This window comes from Dipteris shenzhenensis, chromosome 1 (genome assembly GCF_047967505.1).
Source record: "Dipteris shenzhenensis isolate YYH24624 ecotype China chromosome 1, Dip_SZ_1.0, whole genome shotgun sequence".
Lineage (NCBI taxonomy): Eukaryota > Viridiplantae > Streptophyta > Polypodiopsida > Gleicheniales > Dipteridaceae > Dipteris > Dipteris shenzhenensis.
The window spans coordinates 16,117,636-16,134,108 of NC_141596.1; the positions used below are offsets into that span (position 1 = coordinate 16,117,636).

General features: G+C 41.7%; 1 protein-coding gene across 2 annotated transcripts in view; it reads left to right on the forward strand.

Moving 5' to 3' along the window:
• Window positions 1-12,507: 12,507 nt before the first annotated feature.
• Window positions 12,508-16,473, forward strand: part of TRP1 (tryptophan biosynthesis 1) — a 38,911-nt gene continuing 34,945 nt past the window's right edge. Inside the window, exons 1-3 of one of the 2 annotated variants that reach the window (XM_087380036.1) lie at window positions 12,508-13,076; window positions 13,176-13,319; window positions 13,547-13,708. In XM_087380036.1, coding sequence (XP_087236162.1) covers window positions 12,861-13,076; window positions 13,176-13,319; window positions 13,547-13,708 — 522 coding nt within the window. In that variant the 5' untranslated portion in view covers window positions 12,508-12,860. The remainder of the gene's footprint in view (window positions 13,077-13,175; window positions 13,320-13,546; window positions 13,709-16,473) is intronic. The other variant, XM_087380031.1, reaches the window with a different exon arrangement.

Below are 16,473 nucleotides of genomic sequence, written 5' to 3' on the forward strand. Positions count from 1 at the left end.
CTTCTTAAAGATCAATCTTTGATGGTGTTGAGCTAGCCTGACATGTGCTATGGGTACTGGGTGGCATAGTATCATTAACCAATTTTTGAGGCTCTCGGGGACTTTCTTTTTCTGTAGTCTCTTGATCGAGCTTCATCCACACATGTGGCTATACTTTCAAAACTTCTTACGTTGGGAACTATGGGGTTACTTTTTCAATGGGAAAGTATTCCTAAGTAAGGGTTCATTTGCTGTGCATACTCCTTCAAGTCCATCAGGGGACCATTCAAGAGGAGGTGGCTCAGATTTTGAGGGAGATGGCTTGGTAAGATACAATTCGATGATCCTAGCATTCGAACTCATTGAAGTGTTCGGCCTTGGCTTTGCAGCGACAATATCCTCCTTTAGCTTTCTTGTGGGATCTTCTGTTGTTATTCAACTTTGGAGTTTTAATGCGTATTGGAAATTCCATTTACAAAACATCATTACAATCTACTGCTAGGTTGTACGTATTCCAACCAGTAATAATAGTTTTTAAGTACATGTATTCATATTGCAAATAAAAACCAAGAGATTGAATAGGCAATTGTACAAGTTGCAGATTCCGCATAATTTTACAATGCTTATATGCTTTAGTACTACATATGATTGACATAACCTCGAACTCTAATCGAAATTTCAGTAATCATTTGTGCTATAATGAGCTGAGGCATGTACAAAGAAGCCATGAACTCCATATGTAGGTTCATTGGAAGAAACCGATTAGTATGGATTATGAAGAATGTTGGGCCTTTTGTATACAATATCTTCCAAACATGTTGGAAGATATAATCACAACTATACAGGCAAGCAGACAACAACCAAATGCAACACCTATTCTGTAGCACTGAAACACATTAAAAAATAGCCATCCCCTAACATAACAGTCCCACTAACCTAGTCAAACTTGACCACCAACAAATGAAACCCTATCTTCCCAACCCAAGTGCCAAACATTCAGCCATCCATAAGACCATTATAGGGTCAAAAACAAACAAGCACATCCCAAAACCCAAACAAAGACCATGACAGTACAAGGTGCAATACACCCACAATTTCATTCATATCAAAACCACTCGTTCCAATTCACAATCATCAGATGTAGACGTTCCAATTCACAATCATCAGATGTAGACAAAGTACACTGTCAATGAAAGATGTGCTTGGTAGGTCAGAGACTTACATTAGATGTGATTGATTCCATGCCACATCTGAGTAATTGCAGTAAATGAAGAACCGAATTCCAGAGATTAAGAATAGGCTAGACTGAGAGTACAATAAACGGCTACTAGAAAGATATGAAGGCGTAGCAAGGAGTAGTGTGACAGCTTTTAGAAAAGCCTCGCATAGTCTCTGCTGCATCAATCCTAACTGTAGCTTTCTTTGCCATGTAACAAAACTACAATCTTAGATTTAACAGTACCAGCCACCGAAAGCCAATTCAATAAGGCATTTGATTAAGGGTGAATAAAAGCAACTACTCACAACATACGAAGTACCTTCAATTTAGACTTGCTATTGTATCTCAACAGATCCATGTAAAGGAATCAACGACACAATAAACACTTCCAATAACAACAGTACAAGTTTACATCATGCATAGCATGGGGCAGATAGAGTACCCTATCATGTAGGCGGCATAACCGAACATGCACATGCGACGTCAAATTTTAAATATTAGGTCATGGACGTGCCGGGTTGATTTTACCTATGTTAGCCTGTTTCGAACTCGTTCCACGAAAAAGAAAGTGTGCATAACTAGAGCAAGATTACTATGCGTACGTCAGTAGACTTGTTCAAGCACCATGACAGAGGGAAAAGGAATCATCATAAGGATCTAGTTTGAATAAATAATATAAAGAAATGAAAACTAGAACACAACAGAAAACAATTGCGCAAACGAAGCAGGCTCCAGGGCGACTGTCACGAGGCATGCTCATTTCTGCAAGGCTTGTAGTATAGGATTTTTTTACATTTTCACTCCGTGAGGGATTTGCTAGTTGTATAGCCCCCCCACCTGGCTATTAGCCCTAGTGCGAGAGATCCCCTAGGCAATGAGCTGGGCTTCTCTGGAATAGGCCGGTTTTTCTTTCAACCTTTTCTCGGTTTTTGCCATACTCAGCACCTTTGGGGTTGCTATTTTGTATGAAGTTTTCAAGCATCAATAGAAGGTTCTTTTCTTTGAAAAGAAAACAATTACGCACAAAGCTGATGATAAATAATATGTCTTTCATAGTTGAACATAAATAGGTTGGCCAACAGACAACATGAAACTTTAATGCATTTGACTAGACTGAAACAAAGGCAACATTCCACCAGACCACTTCAGAAAGAATCACCTCCCACACATTCGATCATCTCCATCTCAAAAATGCTGCCCATGATGGTCACACCACCTACAAATGCTTGAAATGCACACATACAATTTCACACGACTATGATTGAAAACCCCAGATATGAATCCACTACATGCATGTGCCGTTTTATAGCGAAGTCATGATGAACAAAAACTAGGAATAGCATATGCTTTAACAACTCATGCTTCTAGTCCTTCTCCAATCAACTTAAGTCCCTTGTCTCTACGCAATTCACAACAAACCACATGAAAGCAAACAGCACACACTCCTACATTCACTGGAAGGCCCTTTTCCTTTACCCTTTGAAACTGACATGCAAGTTCCATGGCCGAATCTGTTGGGTTCCAAAAAACACCACTCGAATAGCAACCTCACAAAAGCAGGACGCCAACCCAACAATGCAAGAATGAGTCCTAGCCGAAAAACCCGCACTCCAAAAAGTACCAATTGCTAAAGAATAAGTCTTGGCCCAAAGACCCACACTCCATAAGCTAGCAAGCACATCGCCCACCTTCAACTACTTGGCTCTACCTCTATACACTACAAAACCATAGGAGAGGTAAGGAGGTGTAGGATTACACATAGCCCTGCCTCCCCCACCATGTTTTTAAACAATTGCATGAAGGAGTGCATTTCGGCTGCAAGAGGGATGAGAGAGGTAGAGAGGGGGTACGAAGGTAGAGGGGAGAGAGGGAGCCAGAGAGGGGTAAGAGGGCCAATGGTAGAAAGGGAGATGCAGAAAGGGTAGGGAGGTGGCACCACCTCCAAACACTACTCTCTACAACAACCACTAACCCTAAACTCTTTGATATCCCTAACCAACCCATTAACTTGACCACTAATGAGTGTCCCCACTAACCTAGTCAAATTGACCAACTACTCATAAATGACAATTTTCCAAACCCACCTCCCAAATATCCACCCCTTTCCTATGACCCTTTAAAGGGTGAAAAAACAAGATGGATTCCATTCAAATAGCCTACCCAAAGCCTACTAAATTCCATTGAATTAAAGTGTATGTGAGGGAGTGATCTGACCAGTAAATGTAATTTGTTCCTGTCTGTTGTTTGAATTTGTTTGCGGATGTCCAAATGTGATCTAGCAATGATCCATATATTGTTGTTGGTGTTTGTATTAGTTGATTGAAATTTTTAGATTCCATGAATGATGTAAATGTGGATATGCTTGTCGTGCGAATATTGAGGTCTATATTAAAGTCTCTGAGCACCTATGTGTTGATGTTTCATGGAAGTGTTGAAATTGTGGTTGCGATTGCTCTTGTAAATGAGAGCTTCCTTTGTTTTTGGATGTTTGTAAATGTTGAGAATAGCCGGTGGGTCTTCATTGTTGTGCTCATGGATCATCAATAACATCTCTTTTCCATTTTCATTGTGCTTTTCAGTGTGCAAGAGCCTATGTTCTTTTTTGTAATATGTTGCAATTCCATCACTTCCATCTCCACATGTGATATTGAATCCGGGGAGTTTTGTTTGGGTTGTTTTCATGTGTTTCCTACACGCAGAGGAATGTTGCAACCAAGATGCTTTTGCATTGTTTGATGTCCTCCTTGCACATGGTGAAGGACCTTGTGTTTAGGGATTTGTGCACTCATTTTTGTCCACTGAGAGGTTGGCTTCTTTTGTTTTCCATATCCATTGTTGTTTAAGCCTTGTGATTTCTTGTAGGACGTTATTGTCCACCTTAATTTTCCTAGACTCCATGTTGTTAAGCAAGTACAAATTAGCTGGGTCTTTGATTCGAGAGAGTGTTGTGTACACGAGTCCATGTGTTTTTATATTTGAGCTTGATGTATTGTTCTTGCTACAGTAGGTTGCAATAAATGTACTCATCTTTTGTTAAGCCTACCTTAGCCAAGAAACTCTAGAAATCTAAACTCATATTGGAAGTTTCTTCCAAGGCCCTTTCAATGTTTTTGTCTTTTCCTTTAAGGATGTCATTATTAGAGCAAGTTCTAGTAAGACAGAATGATCATTGTTTTGCATAGTGGGGATCTTGGGAATTCGAGCCTACAACATTTTCTTTGCCTCATGCAAGTTTTTTTGTATTTGTGTCTGGAGTTCAGTGCTTGTTTGTGTTGCCATTGAGTTGTCTTTTGTAATGTACTTGTCCACGAAGTTGATAATGTTCTGATCAGTAGAGACTCCGTATTGTGGAGCATTTTCTATCCACAATAGGCCATGATCATGTTGGCTACCATGGTTTTGAAACTTGGTTATGAAGAAATAGTCACATAGTTTGCCAACAATTGTGTGGTCGCTTTTAGCAACCTTTTCATAGCTTGGAACCTGTTCACATAGTACCTTGCTATGGTAACTGGATCTGATCTAATCAAATCTCTCACTGATCTTTCACTTTGTCGTCCCTCTGTGCATTGGATTGTGTTGTCAAGTTCCTGTAGGCATGTTGTCAGTGGTTCCCAAAGTCTCTCAACACAAGAAAAGGTCATAAAGAGTGTAGGTCATCCCAATTGTCAAATCATTGCAAACAAGTTTTTCTTTAGCTTGTACTTATAATCTAAGGATGTGCACAAGCATGTAAAGTCTTAATACCCTATATGTGATTGTAGCCGTTTTTCGATGTTCGTGTCTAAGGCTATGTCTCTTGCTTTGAGTGTTTCACCTCGCAGTTGTCCTTTTCTCAATCGACATCATCCTTGTTCTTTGACCCACATCAAAGAAAGAACTTGGCTGACAAGAAATTTCACTGTCTTAAAGAACAGGTTCTCTATAGAGTATATGAAGCGACGATCCTTCGTTTGTAAGCTTTCATCGAGCTATTTCTTGGTAACTTGTTTGTGCAGGAATATTGTATTCTCTTTGTTGTCCATAAAACAAGGTAGGAAATGCTACCTCTTTAGAGTATTTGTCTTTGAAGATACTTAGTGGGGAGAAGCGATATATATACCATGCACCAACATATTTGCATATACTTCCTCCTCATCAACGATATTGTTGGTGTTGATTCTTGATTTTTCGTGTTCTTTCATGTACTCTTGCAAGTTAAGTATATGATTGACCCACTGTGGATTCAGTTTGACATTGTTTTCTTTGTACAATTTTGTTTCGAGTAGTTCTTTCAAAGCATGGATAGTTAATGTTGGATGGACAATTCCAGTCATGTAGTTGTGCGTATACTCTAGCTTCCTTCTTATTGTGACTATCACTGTTGAGTCATCTGTAAGGAACCTCGGTTGTACTCTCTATGCTCTATCAACATTGGCAAGAATATTAATGACGCTTCCACACAAATCATACTGTCCATCGTTTAACAACTCTCTTATTTGAGCAAATGGATTTCGTATTGCAACCAAACTGGCCTCAACCTCATTTAGCTTGGATGTGTATGTTGTTTTGTTTAGTAGTTGCATCCATGATTAACAAAAAAGCAACATCTTATTGCGTTTTAGCTGTGTTGCGCATAGTACATCATTTTCTTTTGGAGAGATCATTATATTGGTTAAACAATGAGTTTTACTCCACCAAGAAAGCGAAACCATCATTTAGTCTTAGCAATTGCCGTTTGAACATAAGTGACCCACAGCAAAGGCATGGGAAGCAAGGGATGTCATGAATTGTTTTTTCATACTCATCTTCAAACCAACAGTTGCGTCTTTCTCTAGCGTACTTAGGTTTTGGCACTAGTGGTGCATTAATCGAATTGTTGTTGTCAAAAGCCGCACGGTTGTTGGCTACTATAAGGGATTTGCGAATTCTATACACTTTTCTCTCTATAACCTTCATGCAGTATCACTCGTGCTGATATTGATAGTGATATAGTAGTGCTATTGGCTACTATAAGGGATTTGCAAATTCTATACACTTTTCTCTCTATAGCCTTCATGCAGTATCACTCGTGCTGAAATTGATGCTGATATAGTAGTGCTACTTGTGTAGCGAGCAAGGAGGCGTGACTTGTGACTAGGCGACAAGGATCTTCCTCATGAGCATTTGTCCATGTGGTGTAGACTCGCAAGACCTGATTCCATGCTAGAGGAACGATTATCTACTAGGTATAAGTCTGTTGATTGACTAGGATGTCATCATTTAGCACGTTTGGATTTCTTTATTAGAAACAGTGTTGATAATGCTTTCCCGTCGTAATTTAATACCTTGGAGGAAGCATCAAATGTTGTTGAGAAAATTTTAAGAATATGGAACAACAACAACTTTAAATTAACTAACTTTCAAGCAATTGAACAACATTTCCAACAGGCAACGGTTGATTGCTATGATAATCTGCTGACAACTTATACCATGAAGATGCTTGACCGTGCTCATTGCAGACACTCACGTAAAGTAGTTCAAACAGCCGATCAAGTCAATACTCAGCAAAGAAAATGATACGATGAAGCATGTTTGTATTGAAGGGGTGGTTCTTCTTAAACTCACTTAGTTTGAAAACATCATATTTGTGCAAGTGTGTTTTTGAAGTCCATGTGGTCTAAGTTTTGAATGTGCAAGTACAATGGCAATGTGTGATGAAAGATAAGATATGACCAGATTTACGAAGAGATCATGTTCTGATTTTCCTCAAAGCACAGAACAATTTCCTCCAATGTGGATAGCTTGACTGAGAACAAAATTTCATGATACACCCCAAAAAACACTGGACCCAGCAAATAGAAAAGTAGAATGGCGCAACCATTTCTTTAAAAAACCTCAGTAAGGGACCTACTATGAAACTCCGTATTACCACATTACTAAAACTAAAACCACAAAGGCACACATACTGTTCCCATAGACACTAACCACTACATATGGAAACGTGTTCAAAAGAAAATATAAAACAACATACCCTCCATATTGTTCGTGGGAAAGTTTGATTGCTGCTCGACTTCCTTCGCAGTACTTAGGAGAGACAAACCTGTCAAAAAAAAAAGTAAACCATGTTCAAAATGTAACACCATTGAAGCAAGAAGGAACAACACGTAACTTTTGGAGACAATTCAGTAGAAGTACCCTTGAATACACTGCCACCCTCATCAGAATAAATGCCTATATCATCGATATGCGCTTTTTCCTTCATCAAGGAACCCTTCTCCACTGGTTTCTTGAGATATGCTGGGGTCCCTCAATAAAAGACCATGAAAGAGGACTGTATCTTAAACATACTACGAGACAAATTCAGAAACTACAGTCTGCGAATGAATGCAGCATCAGTTCCTTGTCTACACACCTATGTTGTAATCAGTAATAAAAAAAGGACAGCATCGCTACATGGCAAATTAATTACAGCACATTGTTGCTACGGAGCAAGGGTGGCCTCCAAGAAACATTGTCAGAGAAACTGTATTTCAAAAAGAGTTTCAAAACAAAGAGAACATGCATAAAAGGTGCAGCTGAAATGAAAAAAAATTCGGCAAGCAATTGCATTGTAACGACAAGTTGCTGCAGTTTCCTCTCACCTTTCCTAGAAGGAGTGCATGAAGAGAACAGAAGACACAATGCCTCGACGATTATAAGAGCGAGGCAAATAAATCAGCACAACACATAGCCCACTCACAAAGCACGGAAAACAGATTCAAGAACAGTGTCAACTAAATATGCTCAAATATTGAAGGCAATGTACCTTACAAATACTGTAGTCTAGTGAGAACCCATGCAAGGAACCCACATTAGAATGTGAGCGAGCTCATAATAATAAAATTGTTGATTTAGCAAAGGAAATGTAATCCGGAAACCAATCAATCACTTACTACAGTTCTAATCAACCACACGAATACATGATATAATAACAAAAATTTACTGCAATAAATTAGCAGCACAAACTTAAACATACACACAATGATTCACATGAGCTCGAAGTAGCAGTGCCATGTGATGTATATTTCTCTGTTGTAGCATCGTCAAAAACGATTAATTTGTTTAACAACTAGCCTTAAGCTCGTTTCGAAAGCAGCAACCAATGCTCTTGAGTTGGATTCTAGCATATGCAAAGGAGGCTCCCTCACGCACCTGTCGATAGACCTGACTGCATAATTCACTTCACTTCTTCCCTGAAGAGTTCCTACTTGCTACACTTATGCATACATCTCCATTAGATGAACAGTGAAGACAAATTGAACCATGTATGCATATGGTATTATAACTACAATTGCATTACTACACAGTTCTAGAAGTTGTATTCCCTTCTACATTTGTTGTGTGGTGATAATGCTGAAATGCGGTGCAAAATATGGTGGTAGAACATTGAGTGGTCGGACACTAATCATGATTTCCTGGATTTGGAAGGCCAAACAGCTCATCCTGTTGCAATCACATTGTGCATGAGAGCTACCTAATAACATTCCTCTCATTTTCTGAAGATGACAACTGTAGCTTATATGTAGGTCTTGTGAAAAGGACCTACTACATGAGATTTCTAAGCTTTCGAGTGGATAACAAAAGGAACTAGCTGATATGGCTAAAGGCTAATGTAAACGATGCCTTCTCACACATGCTATCACAACACAGTCAGTCATTGCATGTACTATACATGCAACAATACATACTAAGCCTCCAAATTGAGGAAAAAAATCATGCAAAGAAAAGACAATTGCCCTCCAATAGAGCATTGGTTGCTGCTCTACTAATCTACAAATACAAGGTAAAAGGAATCCAAAATTTTCTACACATGGCAATCGCATTACAAAGGTCTTCCACAACTAACCAACAACGTAGATTTTTCCAAAATGTAGAACACCATAACATCCACCAGTATAATTAATGGGACGACACTAAGGACTATTGTTCACCTTTAATGGACAAAATTAGATGATTAAGGATGTGGCCAACGAACATAGATTTTTTAAAAGGAGCTACGAAAGCAAGGTTGGAGGATTTTAGCAATAAATCTTAGCATTAACTAAGAACACTTCCATAAATATTGAAGCATATCAAAAGAAAATAGTTCTAGCCCCCAAATCAGCTCCCTGCTACTACTGCTCATGACTGCTTCTAGGCACGAGCAAGGAGATCATGAAGAATTGGTCTCCACATTTCCAGGGGACAGCTTAGTCAAAACTCCTACTTCAAAGATTAATAAGAAGTACCTATTTTTGATGGGGATGGATGATAGAAGTAAAATGCATGTACTGATACCCCACAAAATAACAAAACAATTAACACTAATGACAAAAAGGCAGTCTCATGAGGCATGAGTATGGCAAAAACACTAGTGTAATGAAGCACACCCTGCTCATTCATAAAAACATGTTTGATATATGCTCAACGTTAATCGCCTACTTCATTATATACAATCAATAGTATAAGTAACAACGATCTATGGTCTTCAAGTACAAACGCAGCGACAACTGAGGAATAAAGATTCACCGTTGGACTGCGAATTGCTATCACAAGATTTGCCCTCCATATAGTTGCCAAACTTCCTCTCGAAGTCTAGCACAAGTAAACCATAAGTACCACAAATGAGGAACACAAAAAGGAAGCGCAAGAAACAAATTGAAGGAAGGGAAGGGGATAAAAAATCAGCAACCTCTCCCAAACGTGGTGCTATCAGTGATTGTCCACCTGCATGATTGTCCCGGATTATGAAGCTACCGCCAAAGAACTTCGGCCTGCTTTCGTAGGACCAACAAGTGAAATCTCATCCCCGGACGATATTACCATTCACAAAGATCCCATTCAGTGAATGATTCCATTGCTGATTGTCGGAAAATAGAAGATCACAAGGTTCAGCTTGTGAATTTTTGCCTCACGCCGATGGATATGTGCAGAGATGTGATACGCAAAGGCACGGGCTCGCAACGCAAGGCATAGGCAACAGACATGGGATCGAGGAATGGCCGCCCAAGTTTCCCACATAATTTTAGATCGACCTGCTGTGAGGGCTCTGCGCTGAGTCTGACATATCCTTGCTTCTTGCCACGAATCCCCCACTGCACACCATCGGATACGTTTACCTTAAGAAATCCGGAGAGATGCGAGGTGCTTACTTTTGTTGTTATTAGCTCCAAATCGCAGAAGGAGTCCGTTACTTCCACAGTTGTGACCACCATCTCATCTGTGACGCTGATACATTTGAAGCCATCCTCCGTCTCCTCACCACAAAGACATGATCATATTCCTGCCGCGGTTGCTTCTCAACGTGGCGCTGATGCTGTCTTCGTAAGAAAGATTAAAGCGGAGGTTATGCTATTCTTCCGTAGGATGCCGACGTGATGAAGGTTTCTACAAGCCTCAGCTAGTGGTCTCCATTAGTTCGAACAGTAACGAGGGATATATTTGTGCAAGCCGTTCGTTCTTAAGACCATGGACACTCCTGTCCTAAGGTGTTGAAGCATGTTTACACATATTGAAAGGAAGAGCCGCACTCCAAATTTTTTGCAGCGACCAATCCGCTACTTTAGACACTACTCTTTCATCCAAAAAGCACAAAATTCCCAGGTCAATGCGTGCTTAGAATTGGCCAACTGCTGTAGCCCAATCTTTTCATTAATAGATTGTGCAATTTGGTCAAACTTAGCCCCAGCGCTTCTCCTTCTCAGACGAGTCTCTGTACGACTAATCACAATTGAAACACGGCTGAGACGGATTCGTAAGCGTTGAGCTTAGAGAACCTTTGAAAAATGCTTAGGTGGCGGTTGAGGAGAGCCAGAGTATCAGCGAAGACTCCTAGGCATCTAGAAGGAGTCTGAGGTTAGCATGTCAAACCGAACCCTTGACAACTATGAACAAACGAACGCTCTCTACTCAATACAAAAAATTGAGCAATTCCAAGCTGGGTGCGCACATATGCAATTCGCTATGCTGAATTGCTACGCCCCCTCGCCCTTGGCTAGCCAACAACTGAGCTATTCAAAAGCAATCTAGTTCGCTTTCTAGAATCTTCGTGAACACTACAACCTAGGATTGCACTCAACCATGGTTTTGTTGATTTCTATAAAAGCTCCTATTGTCCGTATTGGCCTGGAAACGAAGTTGTAGAATTATGAGGAAGCTAGGATCGAAAATTTGAGGGCTCAAGAGCTTCAAATATGTCAGGAGGGGAAGGGATAAACTAGAAACACATGTTTCTCTATGCTTGATGCCTGTTTCTTTGCTTGTTCCTAGTCCCTGGTCCTTATATCCATTGCCTTGATCCGCATTTGCCCCTCCAAGAATCCCAAATTGTGCTCTTTTGAGGTGGACAATCATTTGCAAATCATTCTTATTGGACTTCGAGGACGATATGCATGATGCCCTTTGTGGAACGATCTTACCCCCACCGATGAGGAGGATGACCAGGGCAAGGACCTTGGCTATGAATTCGACGAAAATGGTGCAGATGATTCACAATCTAAATTTGTCATGGCTAGGTACATCGTTTTTGTACTCATCTCAGTGTTGTTTAATATTGTTTTCCCTAGAATCGGTGCCATGTAGTTCAGGTCAGATAGTCAACACTTTTTGTCTTTTGAAAATTTGATTAAGAAACCAATCCCACAACAATAACAACCTTTACTTACTACATGCCTCGTGACAGGACTCTCGGTGAGGACGTAGCCTTCACTTACTATATGCCTCATGACAGGACTCTCGATGAGGATGTAGCACATTGAGTCAGGGATGAGGCGTTGAACACAAGTGGGAAACCAAATGGAAAATCTCGAGGATGACAAAACCCATAATCGCAGAAGATGTAACGAAAGCCCTCGATGGAATGGAACCTCCGGTGTTTCATAGAATCACGAGTAGAATTCAATGTGCAAAACCTTGGCATAATTCATCATAAAACAGAGAAGTGCTGTGGGAGGAGTGGTATTGAGGCCGTTGGTGACAAGCAAGGTGTGGTGCCCATCATGGGAATGCAGTCGATCAATGAAAAGGGTGGTGGAGCTGCGAAGAGGAGGAGCAAGATTCTTAGGTGGGGTTAAGCAAAGAGAGAGAGAGAGAGAGGGTCAAATCGAAAAGCAATCCACACCCAAAATTCAAGGAGAATATAGACCATTAGATCTTTTTCAAGATCAACATCTAAGAGGACACTTGTTTTAATGAGAGCTCAAGAAAGACAAAACATCCCTCTGCCGTAATGATAAATGTTCTTGCATTTGCAAATTGCAACACTTAATACACATGGGACTAAAACTAGCAAATCCAAAAGGGACACAAGCTTGATTGCCATGAGGATTGTCACGTATCTCGTGGAAGGCGATCGATCATCTCCGAGGAGATGGTCAAGGTCCAAGATTGACCCCTGCGGCCTTCTCTATCGTTTCGCATGAATAGCGTGCCCACTCAGAAGTTTAAGTCTAGCGAACTCCTCCTTTTGACTGTGACTCAATCGAAGAATAGAGACTTTAGTGTCCAGTGACAGTTCACCCCTCACACCTGTGCTTTCATAAGGTTCTCAGACTTATTGTATTTCGATCCTACTGGTTCGACTCGGCCTTAGATGTTGTAGCTGCACAAGTGAGGCACATCTGTGCCTTCAGAAGGTTTTTGATCCTTCTCGCTCCTCTCCTCCTTTGTTGTATCTGCACCCCCGATGGCTTCCACCCTTCTGCTGTCACCCTCTTCAAATGCAGTGGGCTGGCATGAATTTTCCAGTTCTGGGTTTCATGCTGCCAACAAACAACTCCGAAGGGCAAGGTTCTCTGCCTCTGGAAGGATGAATTTGGTCTCTCTGCATGCCTCTGTCTCTAATCGTAGGCTATATGCAACCAGCGTCACTGCACCATCAGCGCTATCGACAATGCCCGAGGTGGGTCCGTGAGAAATTTGTAAACGTGTATCTGTTTTAGAGCAGGGCATGTCTTGAGTTTTTATCTTACTGGGAGCCTGTGAATCGGAGGAGTTTCAGCTGATTGAAGCACTCTTAAACAAAAGGAATTTGACAGAAAGGGAAACCGAAGTCTCCATGCAAAATTTGTTAGGCAATGGCGATCCAGCACAAATCAGTGCCTTTCTGGTGCTCCTCCGAGCGAAGGGCGAAACCTTTGAGGAGGTACGGTTGGCTCTCTTGACCTGCAACATACAAATCGTGACGTGCCACAAATAAAATCAAGCGATGTGGTGGATTGTCCAACAGTGAATGTTGTCGTGATATGTCTAATAAACATCAGCAATTTATCCGGAGTATTTGTAAATTCCTGAGCAACGTCTTAAAAGGGATTTCAAGATACTGGAGATGCTCTTTTACTTGGTTTTGCCTTATTATGATTTATGATGCAGATCAGTGGCCTTGCTCGAGCCATGATAAGTCAATGCGTGCCAGTCAATGGTGTGGGTGATGCTTTCGATATTGTTGGAACAGGTGGAGATGGGGCCAACACAGTCAATATCTCAACCGCAGCTTGCATTCTAGCTGCTGCATGTGGTGCTAAAGTAGCTAAGGTATGGTTTATATGTAAGCAGGCTGACGTCTTTCTTTCTGATTTTCAGACAGACTATGTGTTGTAGCATGCATGGGAGAGGATGTATTGAACGCTCAAAGTGTTTGACATGAGATCTATGGGACCCAAAAAGAACTTCATGTCCAACCATTCTCCAAATCTGAATGGGAGACCAGCACTTCTGAGCTGAAGTATAGAGTATAACTACAAAGGCTACACGTGATGTCCCACAACACGGACCGTGAAAGACATTGTGATTGATGAGGATTAACAAACTATGCTTTACTAACAAACTATGGAGTATCTCTTGTTGGCTTACGGTTATCGTGTTGCTGTACACTGGTCAAAGGCTCCTATTAGCAAATTGAAGGTCTGTAAACTTAGTAAAGGAGTACAAAATTCCATTATCAATGGGTGTGTGTGGAGGGGTTACTAATGTCTTCGAAAGGCCAAAGAAGCCTATGAGATCAACAAGTAAGACATTATCTGATAAACCCCCTTTTTAGAGAAATTAGAGATCTCCAACATATCCTTAAAGATATTATGCAAACTGAAGCAGAACACACTTTTTTTTGGGGGGTAAAAGTGAAATGCCATTCAGTAGGAATTTACGTTCATAGCTGCTCCGGAGTGAAGCAGCTATTACTCAAACTTAAAGTAGTAATGAAAAACTTCTAACTGGCCAAAGGAAGGTCTCCAAGGGAATGTGCATCTTGAAGTGACCGATACAAAGAGGAATGAAAGAAATGATAAACACGTACTAAAGCTGGCCCGTACAGTCCAGTGTTACGTGCATGATATAAAGACCACAATAACCAATAACGACACCATGAGAAAAAGTGACCATAGTCCGGCATAGGAGTATATCTGCCAAACAGCCAGAGCTGCCTGCCAAAAGAGATCTTGGGAATCAAGCATGAAGATATCCCCCGAGTCTCAGTCTCCCTCTGATGCGAGCATGTGGGACAAACCGAAGAAGCTATACGCCGAGCAGTGAATAAGGAACTACCTAACAGCGCCACAGGAAGAGTCACTGTCGTAATGGTACCTTACTACCAATTGAGAGATTTATTAAGGTGCCAAAAATGATTTAATGTTCCTAAATCCATGACACTGGGAGTAATAGCTGATAAGCTTTCTTAGCAGAAAGGTCATCAAAAGAAAAGGCAGAATATCTAGGAAGGCCCCGGTCAAATTTCCAATCCATCAAAGGATCAGCTGAAATGAGAGGGGGAACAGGCTGAAAGGATGCAACATTGTGGTGAGGATGCGCCAAATAGGCCGGTGATGCATACCCATACAAAACTGTCTCCTGGCCTGAGGAAAAGAAAGAGTGGCACCTCGGTCATCCACCACATCGGCCACCGTAGAAATACCCAAACGATGCAGGAAATATGCCTTACGAGGCTGAAGAAAAGCTAAAGGAGCAATAAATACATGATTCCCATGGATGCTTTGGAGTCGAAGGGGGTTCCTTGTGTCCGGAGGATGTCCCGACCAGTGTAAATATTGCAGAAGCTGCTGCCAATCATGAATCAGCCTAGTGGAAAAAGGACAACCAGGAATGCGACCATGGAAGTGACCAAAGATAACATCAGAGAGTGTAGGAACCCAATGGCCGAATGCATCTGTACGTAGAGAACCAACCATACAAGCAAGCATAAGGGCCCAAGGCTGCTTTTGCTCTAAAAAGGAGGCCAATAAAACTTGCGTGCCAACATGCAAATGTGAATATTGAGAACATTCAAAGCCGCATGAATATAATTGTATTTGAGAAGCTGGAGAGGCCTATGGTCATGTTTGGTATGCCAAAGGCATTCCAATAATCCTAGTAATAAATTTCTGAATATCTGCAGAGGACCAGCAAATGAGTGGCAGATAAAACTGGACATATGCTATAAGAATGGACTGCACAATTCAAAGACAAACATGCAGCGGCCAAGTTGATAATTTCCAATAATCCAGCTTTTGAAAAAGTTTTTGCAAAACTCAAAATCTCTCTTGCGGCAAGGAGATATTGTGGGAAAGGTCACCTCCCCATCTGTAAGCCCCCATATGAGGAGAGCATGGGGGGCTGAACCTGGTGTCTAAGAGAGAGCCACATGGGCGGCATCATGGCTGCCATGAGGGCAGGGCTCAGACAAGAAAAGAGAGAGGGAGGGGGCTGCCACATGGGCAGCACCTCACAGCCAAGAGAGCAGAAAAGGGGCTGCCACATGGACAGCAAACAGGCTGTTATGTGGACAGCACAAAGACCAAAGTGCTGAGGTGGAGGATCCCTTAAGGAACAGTATGGAACAGCAGCGCCTCTAGTACAAGTGAGTACACTTGGCTGTACGGAACTGGTGCAGGTCCTTGGATGCGTGGACATGGCCTAGCAGAAGGCGGAACCAGCAGGTCTTGGAGGCGCCTGCATGGAGGACATGGAGGAGCAGCAGAAGGGCTGCAAAAGGCCCTGGCAGCAGCACAAGAAAGGAGCAAGGGGGGGCTGGCCCCTTGCCCTTATATAGGGCTGAGCCAACCAAGTCGGCCAGCCCATTTAGGGCTGGCTGGTCGGTCAGTTTGAGGGCTCTTGGAGCCTATAAAAAGAGAGGCCCCGGGCCTCATTTTGCATCCAACAGCTCAGCAGAAAGAGGAGCAGACAGGAGCAGCCTGAAGACATTCCCTTGGGCCTCATCGGTGAAGGAGAGTTGAAGGTGTGCTGCAGACTGATCTCCCTAGGGGCTGGACCTTGGCTGTCTTCTAGGGCAGCAAGGTGTTGTGATC